General features: G+C 51.4%; 2 protein-coding genes across 2 annotated transcripts; one reads left to right on the forward strand and one right to left on the reverse strand.

Moving 5' to 3' along the window:
• Positions 1–4241: 4241 nt before the first annotated feature.
• Positions 4242–5270, reverse strand: LOC146436892 (mas-related G-protein coupled receptor member X2-like). The gene has a single exon (XM_085063854.1). It carries the CDS (start codon positions 5268–5270, stop codon positions 4326–4328), a length of 945 nt encoding a protein of 314 aa, XP_084919980.1. The 3' UTR covers positions 4242–4325.
• Positions 5271–8823: 3553 nt separating this feature from the next.
• LOC146436893 (mas-related G-protein coupled receptor member A8-like) lies at positions 8824–9744 on the forward strand. The gene has a single exon (XM_085063855.1). The coding sequence runs from the start codon at positions 8824–8826 to the stop codon at positions 9742–9744; it is 921 nt and encodes a 306-aa protein (XP_084919981.1).
• Positions 9745–12752: the final 3008 nt, after the last annotated feature.

Consider the following 12752-nt stretch of genomic DNA (forward strand, 5'->3'; position numbering starts at 1 on the left):
ATCGCTCTCTTTAAGCTCTTCTCTTCCTGCTCTCTCTCTCTCTCTCTCTCCTCTCTCTGCTGGCCTGCTTGGAGTCGCGTCTTGCGACTCAGCAGGCCTCTCACCCCCACTCTATTTCGCAATAAACCCACGTGCTTTGAAGATCTCTTGCCTCTATTTTTACCCCCATAACTGAACCCCACGGAGTCAATTCTTACACTAAATTGTATAAACTGCTCTCAAAACTTGTTTTTCTGCTGTCCCACAGAAAGCAGCCGTTCCATGTGATGCATGTAAGGTCACACACCGATCTCCCTGGACCAGTTGCTGAAGGGAATCGGAGGGCAGACGCTCTAGCTATGCCGGTGAAAGCTCCTAACATTCCAGACACCTTTGCTCAGGCAAAGCTGAGCCATCAATTTTACCATCAGAATGTACCAGCACTGATGAGAATGTTTAAATTACCCCGAAACCAGGCAAGGGCAATTGTAGCAACCTGTCCTAGCTGTCAGAGCTACCAAGTGCCATCATTAGGGTCTGGAGTTAACCCCCGGGGTCTGGGCAGCTGTGAAGTCTGGCAAACAGATGTAACCCATGTCCCCCAGTTTGGCAGATTGAAATATGTGCACGTTTCTGTAGACACATTTTCTGGAGCTGTTTTTGCATCTGCCCATGCAGGAGAAAAGGCAAGAGATGTTATACAGCACTTTCTCCTTGCTTTTGCTACCCTGGGCGTTCCTGCTGAGATAAAAACTGACAACGGTCCAGCTTACATCTCTAACAAACTTCAAGAGTTTTTTAGCTCATGGGGCATCAAACACATTACAGGTATCCCCCACTCCCCCACAGGACAATCCATAGTTGAGAGGACCCACCAGACAATTAAGAGGGTCCTAGACCAACAGCGGGGAGGGTCAGAACTCAATTCTCCCATTATGAGACTCTGCAAAGCCCTTTTTACAATAAATTTCTTAAACAGTTCGTTTGAAGAGCCTGACCCCCCTGTGTTCCGGCATTTTACCAATTCGACCCAAGCCAAATTAAAAGAACAACCACCAGTGTTAATCAAAGATCCAGAAAGCCATCAAATATCAGGCCCTTTTTCACTAATTGTATGGGGGAGGGGATATGCTTGTGTTTCCACACCTTCAGGACCCAAGTGGATACCAGGAAAATATGTAAAGCCCTACCTCCGACCGTCAGTGACAGCTCCTGAGCAGGCGAAAGATGACACACCAGACACTGACAAAGAAACTCCAGACAAAGAAACCAGTGCCGCTTGGAGAAGACGTCGGCGCAAGATTCCAGCCATGTGAACAGCTATTTGTGCCGCCTTCAAGCAGTTCCCCAAACCCACAAATCCCTTATCTGTTACCCTCATGTGTTTCCCTAACCCACAACCTTATTACCTGTGTCTTATAAAAAAAAGGGGGGATGAGGGGGAAAAAAGAAAGAAGTAACAGAAAACCATCTTTTAATGATTTTTGCTTGAAATCCCACAGAAAAAGGACTACCTATACCTCTCTTACCACCATGCCTGTAATTGCCTACCTCTGCATTCTCCTGACCTCCTGCATCCTGTTACCACCAGAGGTTCTCGCATGGATTGTCCCTCAGCCAAAGACCAATATGTGGGTTACATTGGCAAAGGCACTCCAGCAAGACCATATGTGCCTGTCTATGGGCAGCGTCAGTGACCCACTTTCATCATGCCTGGTGGGGATCCCTCTCCACAAAGATGAACTGCCTTTTGCAAACGAGGTGCTCCCCCAGAAAGAAGCTTGGGAGAAATGGGTAAGCACGCTGGCAACAGCACCAGAGGAACCCCACGAATTACTACTATTGGGGTCCTCCCAGGCTACCCTTTACCTCAAGTTTGTCTTCAGCCCGAAAAGACGGATGGCATTATCCTGGTCAGAACACCAGAAATTAAGTCATAGTAGAAAAGCAACACCCCAGGGAAAAGTTTACTCTGTCAGTAATTGGTGTCAGGATAAAAAGGTCATCCCAACAGAGTCATCTGTACACCCCAAAATGCTGCCCAAAGGTATGTTCCTGATTTGTGGGAATCAGGCGTGGTCTGGAATCCCATCCCAGCTCCAAGGGGGACCGTGCACTCTTGGCAGGCTTTCTGTACTAGCACCCAACAAAACCCAAATTCTGCATTGGAAAAACCATACTCGATTGGCCCGCCAAAAAAGAAATATACAACAATTAGATCCTAATTGTGATAGCGAAATTATCAATTGGTCATTGTCTAAAAGGATTGCTGCATCGTTTTTCCTGCCTGGAGTAGCAGCAGCAAAAGCCCTAGGAGAACTTAGCCACCTTGAGTGCTGGCTCGGAAAGCATGCCAACCTAACCTCGAGTGCCCTCTCTCAGCTTCTTGAAGATGAAGAAACCACCAGGCATGCAACACTGCAAAACAGAGCAGCCATCGATTTTCTTTTATTGGCCCATGGATATGGCTGTGAGGAATTCGAAGGACTGTGTTGCTTTAACCTGTCATCTCATAGCCAGAGCATCCACGGGACGATACAGAAAATAAAGGATCAAATCAAAGAACTGAAGACAGAAAAAGAAACAGACTGGATTGGCGATCTTTTCGGACAGTGGGGACTTCAGGGATGGCTAGCATCCTTAGTCAAAACTGGACTGTGGGTGATCCTAATAATTTTCCTTGTTCTAAGCTTGTTCGGTTGCCTCAAGAAGTGTTTAACTAAGCAAGTAGGGGAGGCCTTTCCTTTAAATAAAGAAGGGGGAGTTGTTGGGGTGGGTGATACCATCTCAGGAACTGCTGAGGAGCTGAGGAGTTCCAATACAGCAGAACCCCACTGGTGGAAGCCTTCTTAGTCCTCCCCCCTGGAGAACACGATGGTTCCTCCCCAAATTATGTAAATCCCCCCAGCTGTAACCTAACCCCCGATTGCAACCCTTCCTCCTCCCATTGGTTGTGGTGTTCCCCCGCCTCCTCTCCCCTGACCCTCCAGCCGCCCCTTTAAATGTAGACGGCTGGGGTGTCTCGTCCTCTTTCACGCTGGAACCCTTCAGAATAAACCTCTGGAACCTCCGGCTGACTGAGCGCTCTGAATTCTTTGTCTCTGGTAACGCACGAGTTATCCAACTCCGTGGGTGAGTGAGAATATGTGCCTTACACCGGCACGGGTGTGAGAAGGGCTTTTCTGTACAGCACCAGAGCAGTGCTGGCTGGAGTGATCTCTCGATAGCCATAGAGACACTTTCGGTAAACGCAGAGGCCTGGTTCCACCCCTGTTCCCCCTCCGCGTTAAGCTCCAAGCACCTTCCTTGTCTCCTGTGTCACCCAGGCCACTCTGTACCTGAGCTTCTTGTTTTCCAAGGAATCATAAAATGGTTTGGGTTGGAAGAGACTGCAAAGACCATTCTCTTCCAACCCCATGCCACAGGCAGGGACACCTTCCACTAGAGTACATTGCTCCAAGCCCCATCCAATCTGTGCTGGAAATCTTCCAGGGATCCAGGGGCAGCCACAGCTTCCCTCAGACGCACCTCAAGTGGAGCCAAACCTCAAGTCACAGCTGTAACATGAGTGGAGCTAAAACCATCCAGACAGCCTGGAGAAAATGGGAGGATCCAGCAGAGGCAGTTCCAGCTCCAGCCCCTTGTGCTGACAGCCCACAAGACAGCTCACAGCCCCAAACTCAGTGTGCATTTTGGGGAAAAGGCTTCCAGAGGAAATACCAAACACCTGCCCACTCGTCTGGGCAACAGGGCTCAGTGTGAATTTTCCACACCTCAGTCTTCCCATGTGTCAGAACCTGCTGGAGATGGGCAGGAATCACTCAGGAATTGTTCTGCACTGCTGTGCCAAGATTTCTTATCCATGCTGTTTTTAAGCAAACACACCAAGAAAATCCATTTGCAGAAGGTCTGAGACTTGGTGACTCAATTTTAATATTCCACAGGGTAGGGAAGCTCATTTCTGAAGCAGAGAAAGCTCAGAGCTGTTGAATAGGAGAGATTCAAAGCAAGAACTTGAAAACAAAAGCTTTCAAAGGTGTCCCTGCCCATGGAGAAAGGGTCAGAATGTGACGATCTGTAAGGTTCCTTCCAACCCAAACCTTCCCATGATGATTCGTCACATCATCCAGAATCCACCCAAGGCAGGAGTTCCCCTGCTGCACACAGCACCAGCCTGACAGAGCTCCAGGAGCATTTGGACAGCACTCTCAGGAGCAGGGAGGGATTGTTGGGATAGCCAGGGAGCTGGTGCAGGAGCTGAACTCTGTGATCCTCATGAGTCCATTCAAATTCAGGATGTTTTATGATTCTATTTCACAGTGATTCTATTTCATGAGGATTCCACTTTATGATGATTCCACTGTGTTGTCCCTATTCCAGGGCTCTGGCACATCCTCAAAAGCCCTCTGGAAGGCAACTCTAACAGAGAGGGTGAATTCCTTTGCACAGCTCCCAGCCAGGAAGTAAATCAGAGGGTGGGCACTGCTGTTGGCACAGGCGAGCAGGACAGAGGTGCTGAGGGCAAAGACAGAGGGGTCAAAGGCTCTCAGCAAGAGCCAGAACCCAAAATCAGCGGTGAAGAAGGGAAAGAAGGTGACAGGCAGCAGGACCAGGGCACAGAGCTTCCGTGGGGGCTGTTTCCATGAGCAGCACAGGAGCCTGGCCAGCAGGGCTAGAGCAGAACAGATCAGGGTGAGCACTGAGAAGAGGTAGCTCAGCACCAAGGCCACCAGCACCGAAGGGCAGAAACAGGGGGTGACGGTGAGCAGGAAGGAGAGGAGCCAGAGCAGAGCACACAGCAGCACCAGGAAGCGCTGGGAGCGGTGGCAGGGCCAGCAGGACACAGGGAGGACAAAGAGAGCTGTCCCAGCACTGAGGGCTGTCAGAGAGTAGAGCCGGGCAGTGAAAGAGAAGAGGATGGTGACGTTCAGCCAGGCTGTCACTCCCCGTGAGCCCAGCTGGTGGCAGAAGCTCTCTGGGCCATAAAATATCCCCAGGGTGATGGTGATGAAGAGCAGGAAGGTGAAGTCAGAGATGGCCAGGCTGAGGATGCAGATGGTGATGGGGTTCCTGTGGGTGTGGAAGCTGAGGAGCCAGAGGACAGCCCCGTTCCCCACCATTCCACACAGGCACAGGAGCAGCGTGACAGGGACTCTGCTCAAGTGGCTGTTGTCACACTGGGTCCAGTTGGAGTGCTTGTCCTCATTCCAGCTCCCGTTGGAGACTTTCCCACTGGGCTGGCTCCAGCAGGCAGGGCTGTCTGTCTGTGTGGCAGGGGACAATGTGCTCATTGTGACACCTCTGCTGCTTCTCCTTCCCCTCACACAGCTGCAGGGGTGACAAACACACACACCTTACCAACACTGCTGTCCCCCACACGTGGCTTTTCCCATCTTTTCCCACCCCAGCTTCCATGTGGAGCAGCACAGGGAGAGGCAAGGGACAGGGCAGATTGCTAGCAGGATATGGGAGATGGGTATGACTGCCTGGCACAAAAGCCAGGGAGATACCTCCTTCCTGGCTTTGGACAGCACAGAGCTGGAGGAGGAAAAGAGTTGGAGAAGGAAAGGATTGCCTGTGGGGATATCAGAGCGAGGGTCTTTCGGTGGATCTGACCTGGATTCTCAGGTGTCCGTTGATATCACTGAGCTTCTGGATTCTTTCAGCAGGACACTCATGTCAGTATTCCCCCTCTCCCTTTCCCCACAATATTTAGACCTTTAATACCCTACAGACTGCAATTCCCCCACCAAAATCAGTCAGCAGCTCCCACCTCAAAGAGGGGGACACTGATTACATTGAAAGAGAAGAGTCTTACCTTTCCTTTCTCAGCCTGGAGAATTTCACTGGAGCAGACACACTGTGGGTTCACATTGCCTCACACACACCAGCTGCTGTCCCTGGGTCAGGATCTTCAAGAGCTTCCCTGGAATGCTCACTTGGGAAAGGGGAGAGAAGCCTGCTGGGTGAGCCTGGGCAGTGTCCAGTGAGGGGTCTGTCCCAGGCCCCCTTTTGTCCCTGCTGGATCATGTTCTCCAGGGCTCTCACAAACAGGGAACTATTTCAGAGCCTTTGCTGGTATCAGAGCTCTGCTTCTAATCTGCTCTTGACTTTGTCCAGGAAATGAGTAACAGGAGAGAACCTCAGCAATGAGACCTGTGGGAAAGCAGTTTGTCTCTGTGTCAGGTTCCTCTTTCGTTTTAAAGCAACCCCAATCCTGAAATCTTGTCTTCTGAGCTGCCTGAACTTGCCCCTCTCATTCCTGGGGTGAATCCCTAGGACCCTGCACTATAAAATTTGATTCCTGGTTCAAATGTTGTTTTGCCACTTTTAAACCACAACTTCAATGGTATTTGACTTAAACCATGTAGTTTCCAAGAGGATTCATGCAATAAGGAATGCTGTGTGTGAGCTGGAGCACAGGCATACAGCAGAGGGATGATTTAATATTGCAGAAATGTCATTTTTTCTGAGAAGAGGTTAATCAATGTTGTTCTCTTGGCTACAACCATTAGAAAGCTAGAGATTTCATTCGACTCATCTTCTACACTCCCTTGGGAGTCAGACAGCAGCCGACAGTGAATTCCAAAGAATTCCTAGAAAGCTGAAATGAGATGATTCCCACCCAGACTGACATGTGTCCTGGAACTGGGATGCTCCTGCTGGAATCTGGTGTGTGTGGAGACCCTGGGAGCAGAACTGCCTCCTCTCTTCCTCACTGACACTGTGTTTGTGTCCCCAGCTGTGGAATCTCACATCCCCTCACTGGGCCAGTCCTTTCCAGTGCAAACAGTTCATGATCCATGAGCTAAAGGGGCTCCAGGAGAGCTGGAGAGGGACTTTGGAGAAGGGTCTGGAGGGACAGGACAAGGGGATATGGCTTCCCACTGATAGAGGGTGGGTTGAGATGTGATACTGGGGAGAAATCCTTCCCTGTGAGGGTGCTGAGGCACAGGCTGTCCAGAGAAGCTGTGGCTGCCCCAGGACCCCTGGAAGTGTTCCAAGGCCAGGTTGAATTGCATTTGGAGCAACCTGGACTTTTGGAAGGTGTTGCTGCTGGCGAAAGGGTGGGATCAAGTAAAAACAACCACAAGTGCTCACAGGATGGAGGAGGAGGAGGATGAGCTCTGGTGAAGGGCTGATAGGGGGATAACAGCACTGCTAAATCTGATCTCTTATAACTTTTATTGCATCATTAAGGGGATTGGCAGTAATTAATGTGGGGTTTAACTGCTGATAACCTGGCTGCAAGCAACTCTTTTCTGTCCTCCCCTTGGACAGAGTGTGCCTACAGCAGAATGAGAAAAATGGAAATTCTTGGCTCAGCTGTGCTCCTTTGGGCCCAGGGGAGCTCTGGCAATGATCCCAGAGCTCTCCCCAGAACGGGAGTTGTTCCTCACAAGCACGCAGCTGCCTCCCCAGGACTGCCAGCATTCCAGTGCCACCAGCACCACCAGCATCCCTCTGCTGCTGGAGGGACCATGATCCCTCAGGGAACAGAAATGTGCAATGGTAGAAACCTGTAGGGAGACGAAAGGGACAGCAGTTGGAGAATGGGACATTCTGCAGGGGAGCATTTCTAATCAAGAAGAAAATCAAGAAGAAATGACGAGCCATTTACACAGTTCTGGAAGAGCTTTTTTAGAAAGCCACTTCCTTTGCAGCACAAACCAAAAAAAAAAAAAAAGTGAAACTCAGATGTAGCCAAAACTGCAGTTTCTGAGTCCCCTGTGACTCCACCGAGTCTTGGGAGGCAAAACTGCAACAGGGCACAGAGAGGAGTCAGTGGGACAGGAGTGGGGACCTCCTGGGGATCTGGGCACTTTCTCCTTCATGTTACTGACCTGGGAGGCTCTGCATTAGGATATGGATCCAAAAGGAGCAAGTGATGCTGGGAACTGCCCCTGATCTGGACAGACACCCTTTGCCTGCTGCTGCCCCACACTGAACAGGTCAGTGCAATGCTTTCCTTCCTCCCTACCCCACCTGCCTCTCCTCCAGCAGCTGCTCTGTTCCTGCCACCCTCTCCCAGTGACTGCAGTGTCCTCCCCAGCTCCTCCCTCCTCTGCCCTGAGCTTCCCTTCTGTATCTTGATATTGAAATCAGATGGAAAAAACTTTTTAATGCAGTGGAACACATCGGGAAGCAGGAATTCTTTATCTGTGCAGGTCATATGGAAGGATCTCTCCTTTTTCTGTGTGTGGAGAGACTTTTCAACAAGGGTTTTGTCCATTATAGTAATTCAAAGTCATAAAAACAAGTTTCTTTTCTAATGCATAAACATCACTTTCCTAGAACTATTTTCCATGCATCCACCTGCTCCTGGGAGTCCTTTAATGGTCCTGCAGGTTCATTAATGGAGGTCTCTGGTGGTTGTATTCACTGAATGCTGCAATATTAAAGGTGACCTTGCTTGAACTTTTCCTTTGGCCATGTGCTGTTGCTTCTTCTTACAGAACTTTTCCCAAAACCACTGCAGGCCTCCTTATCTGTTTCTCCTCTTGTTCGACCCACGTTTATTGTTCTCTGTCCACACCTTTACATACTTTTGTCTTTTCGTCCAGCTGGTCTTTCAGCAGCTTGAGGGAACCTGAAAATTTTTATTCTCTGTGTTCTTTATCATTCTCCTTCTGAACATCCCAACCCTCCCACCTCCCTCTCCCACCCCACTATTTCCATTGCCCTCCTCCCCTGCACAACTCACTTCTCTCCACTGAATCCTTCCTGCTGCAGGGAGCTGCTGAGGAGCTGCATGGTTCATTCCAGGATTCTCCAACCACTGACTCCCCATCCACTCTGACCACAGCCAGGGACTGCATCCCACCACCTGCCCAGCGTCCATCCATGGAGGAGAGCACTGTTACCCCCGCTCCTGCCTCACCCACTGAAGGAGATGATCCATGTGAGATGGATGTCAGCAGCATGGCCATACACAGTGTCACACTGCTCATTGGCCTCTGTGGGCTGGCTGGGAATGGGGCTGTCCTCGGGCTCCTCAGCCTGAAAGTCCGTAACTCCAGAATCTTTGAGCTGGCTGTCATCGACTTCTTCTTCCTCCTCTTCACAGTCCCCTCTGCCCTGCTCTTCCTGGTGGAGGATGTGACCTGCTACACTATCATGCCCCAGGTGTACCTGAGCTTCCTTTTCCAGGTGTCTGTGGTCTCCTACTTCTGGGGGCTGTGGCAGCTGACAGACACCAGCATGGCGATAGCCATGTCCAAGCTGTGCCAGCACTTCTGCCGCTGCCGCCTTCCCCGGCGAGTGGTGTGGGTGATGAACAGTGTCCAATTCTGGGCTTTCTTCACTCTCATCACTGTCATTCCCACGGTGGCTTCCCTGTGCCCATCACACAAGCAGGAGCAATGTCGGGTGGCTCTCATCTCCATGCTCACCATCACCCTGCTCCTCTTTGCTGCACCTGATGTCATTTCCAGATCAATCAATCTCAATAAGGCCAAATGTGGCTCCCAGCAGCAGCAACTCAAGAGGCGTGACATTGTTATCTTCCTTGTTGTGCTCTTCACATTTCTCCTCACCCTTTGGAACTTCCTGCAGCAGCTCGGCTACATTGTTGTGTCCTACCATGTTTTTTTCCTGCTCACCTGCATCAACAGCACCATCAAGCCCTTCATCTACTTCCTGGTGGGGAGGTGTTGGAGGAGCTGCTCCATGGGGTCCCTAAGGGAATCTCTCCAGAGGGTTTTTGATGAGCAGAAAGACAACTCTGCCTGCAAAAAAGACACCACCACAGACACAGTGGTCTGAGCCTGTTGATCCCTTCGACTGCACTGCTGAGGGACCCTGGGAGAGAGGCTGAGGGTTTCCTTGAGTCACCTGATTAGTAAATACCCACAGGATCACCCTCCCACACTGTATTCCTGCAGGAGAAGCGAGCAGGGGCATGTGGGAGGGATGCTCTGCAGGGAGCACACTGGAGCATGGCTTTCCTCCTCCCTCCCAGGTCCTAAAACACTATTTCACCAAAGGGATATTTCCCAACACAGCTGTGATCCCAAAAATCCCCCTGGCACCTGGTTCCTGCATCCCACTGCAGTCTGATATCAATAAACAGCATCCTGAACCCTGAGCTGCCTTTGTCCCATCTGCCAGCGCTTGCTGCCTTCCTCTGGCTCCTGCTGCCAGCCGGGAATGGGGGTGGAGGGAGGGAGGGAGGGAGGGAGGGAGGGGACACAGGCATGGCTTGTGCTCCCTGCAGCAAACATGATCCCGAGTGCCCAGAGCTGGGATGGCAGCGGCACAGCTGGCATGGGCAGGATGGCCCAGGGGCTCAGCATTCCCTTCCCAGCTGCTCTCTGAGTGGCACAGCAAAGATCTCCCTGGTCCCGGCTGGAGCAGGGCAGCAGTGGGGCTGTCAGGGGGGAAGGTGGCCCTGGGGGAGTCTGGGCATGACAGAGGGGTCAGGAGGGGTCAGGAAGGGTGTGGATGCTGCCGATCCCAAATGTCCTCACTGGAGAGCAGCAGAGCTACAGGTTGTGCTCAGAGCCAGGGAGAGGCCAGGAAAGCTGCTGGATGGGATGGGATGGGATGGGATGGGCAGTGGGGTGGAAATAGGAATGGGGAGCGATACCAAAAGGGGCTGGAATAAACTTTCTAACACAATGGGAAGCATTAGAAAGCAGGAATTCTTTACCTGCACAGGACACACAGAAGCATCTCTCATGGTTGTGTGTCTGAGGTGAGACTTTACAGCAGGGGCTTTATCCATTATAACCCTACATAGTCATTAAAACTTGTTTCTGATCTAATACCTAAACATCACTTTCCTCTGACTAATTTCTGTGCATCCACATCCTCCTGAGTGTCTGCCGTGGTTTCAGCCGCACTGAATGCTAGGCACCTATGGCAGCTGCTTGCTTGTTCTCTCCCCTGCCACATCCGGGAAGAGGGGAGGAAAAAAAAAATTAGTTAAGCATTCATGAGTCAAGATAACGACTGTGAGAAAACACTTCAAGGGAAAAACAGGTTCAACTTAAAGTTGCAAAGTGAATTTATTACTAACAGAGTCAAAGGAGGATAATGAGAAGTGAAAGAAACCCTTAAAGACACTGTTTTTCCTCTCACCCCCTCCCTCCTTCCCACCAACAGTGCAGGGAGGGCAGGGTGTGGGGCTTTGGGTCAGCTCATCCCCAGGATCTTCCACTGCTCAGGGAGAGAGGTCCTTCCCTGCACTGCCATGGGGTCCCTGCCACAGGAGACAGTTCTCTGGGAACTCCTCCAGTGCAGCTCCAAGCTCAGGAGCAGCAGCAGCACAGACAATCCTGCTGCAATGTGAGCTCCTCCCACGGGCAGTCAGTCCTCCCAAACTGCTGTGCTTGGCTCCCTCATCCACGGGCTGCACTCCTCCAAGGACAGGCTGCTCCAGCATGGAATCAAGGGCTCTGTATCTCCACTGGGTCTCCCACTGGATCACAGCCTCCTCCAGGCACCCACCCACTCTGGCATGGGGCACTTCCTCCATGGGCTGTGGGTGGATTTCTGCATCCCTGTTGGACCCCATGGGCTGCAGGGGCACAGCTGCTTCACCATGGTCTTCACCACAGCCTACAGAGGAAACTTGGCTCTGGTGCCTGGAGCACCTCCTCCCTCACCTTCTGCACTGCCCTTGGTGTCTCCATGTTGTTTCCCTCACATGTTGTCACCTCCTCTTCCTCCTTCCCTGGCTAGAAACAACTGCATGCACATTTGTTTTGATTTCTCCTCCAATATGTTATCACAGAGGAGTACCCAGCATCTCCAACTGGCACAGGCTTGGCCAGCAGCATATATGTCATCTTCAGAGCCATTAGAGTTTGGCTCTGCTGGACACAGTGAACGCTTCCAGAAGCTTCTCACAGGAGCCATCTTTGTGGCACCCTTACTAACAAAAACTGGGCCAAGCAAAATCAACACAGAGGGTCATTGCATGGGGAGTACAGCCAGAGAACAGGGCTGGGCCAGGCTGCTCTGGCTCAGAGCCGTGTGGCTTCATGTCCCCATACTTCTGGCTGTCTCTGACACATCTCCAGGTGCCACATGTCCAGCAGTACCTCACAGAGCTGTCACCTCCACCACAGCAGTGTCCCCAGGGCTGTGGCTCCCCTCCTCACTCCTGCTTTTCCCCTCAAACACCCTCTGCAGAGCGACTTTGATGGAGCACAGAAAGTGCTGCTGGCAGCTCCCCACCAGCACATAAATCACAGGGTTGAGGCTGCTGTTCAGCAATGCCAGCAGCCAGGAGGTGTTTTCTGGGAATAACTCGACAGAATCAGAAAGGTTGAGGAGAACTTCCAAGCAGAAAGGGATGCTGAAGGCAAAGAAGAGCAGGACATTGAGCAGGATGGTGACACAGGGCTTCCCTGGCTGCCACCTCTGGGAGCCACAGCAGAGCCTGAGGAACAGGAACAGGTTGGAAACCAACATCACTACGGACAGAATCAGGGAAATCACAAGGGCTACACCTGCAAGGACTGTCCCTGAGTCTTCAGTAAAGGTGAGGTAGAGGGAGGACACCAAAACCCCCATGAGAACACAGAGGGACCCACTGATGACACCCGAGAGGTGCTGGGGCGGTGGCTTTGGTACCAGATGGGGCAGAGGATGGAGACACAGCGCTCCAGGCTGAGGGCTGTCAGCAGCCCAAGGCTGCTCAGGTCAAACAGGTGGCACAGGAGTTCCACTGCAAATACAAAATCTGTGTAGGCAGGAGCAAAACAAATCAAAGATGTGCAAAATGCTGCTAAGGTCAGAAAAGCCAAGATAAGCAGGGAGAACAG

This window comes from Lichenostomus cassidix, chromosome 5 (genome assembly GCF_008360975.1).
Source record: "Lichenostomus cassidix isolate B80296 chromosome 5, HeHo_3.0, whole genome shotgun sequence".
Taxonomy (NCBI): Eukaryota; Metazoa; Chordata; class Aves; order Passeriformes; family Meliphagidae; genus Lichenostomus; species Lichenostomus cassidix.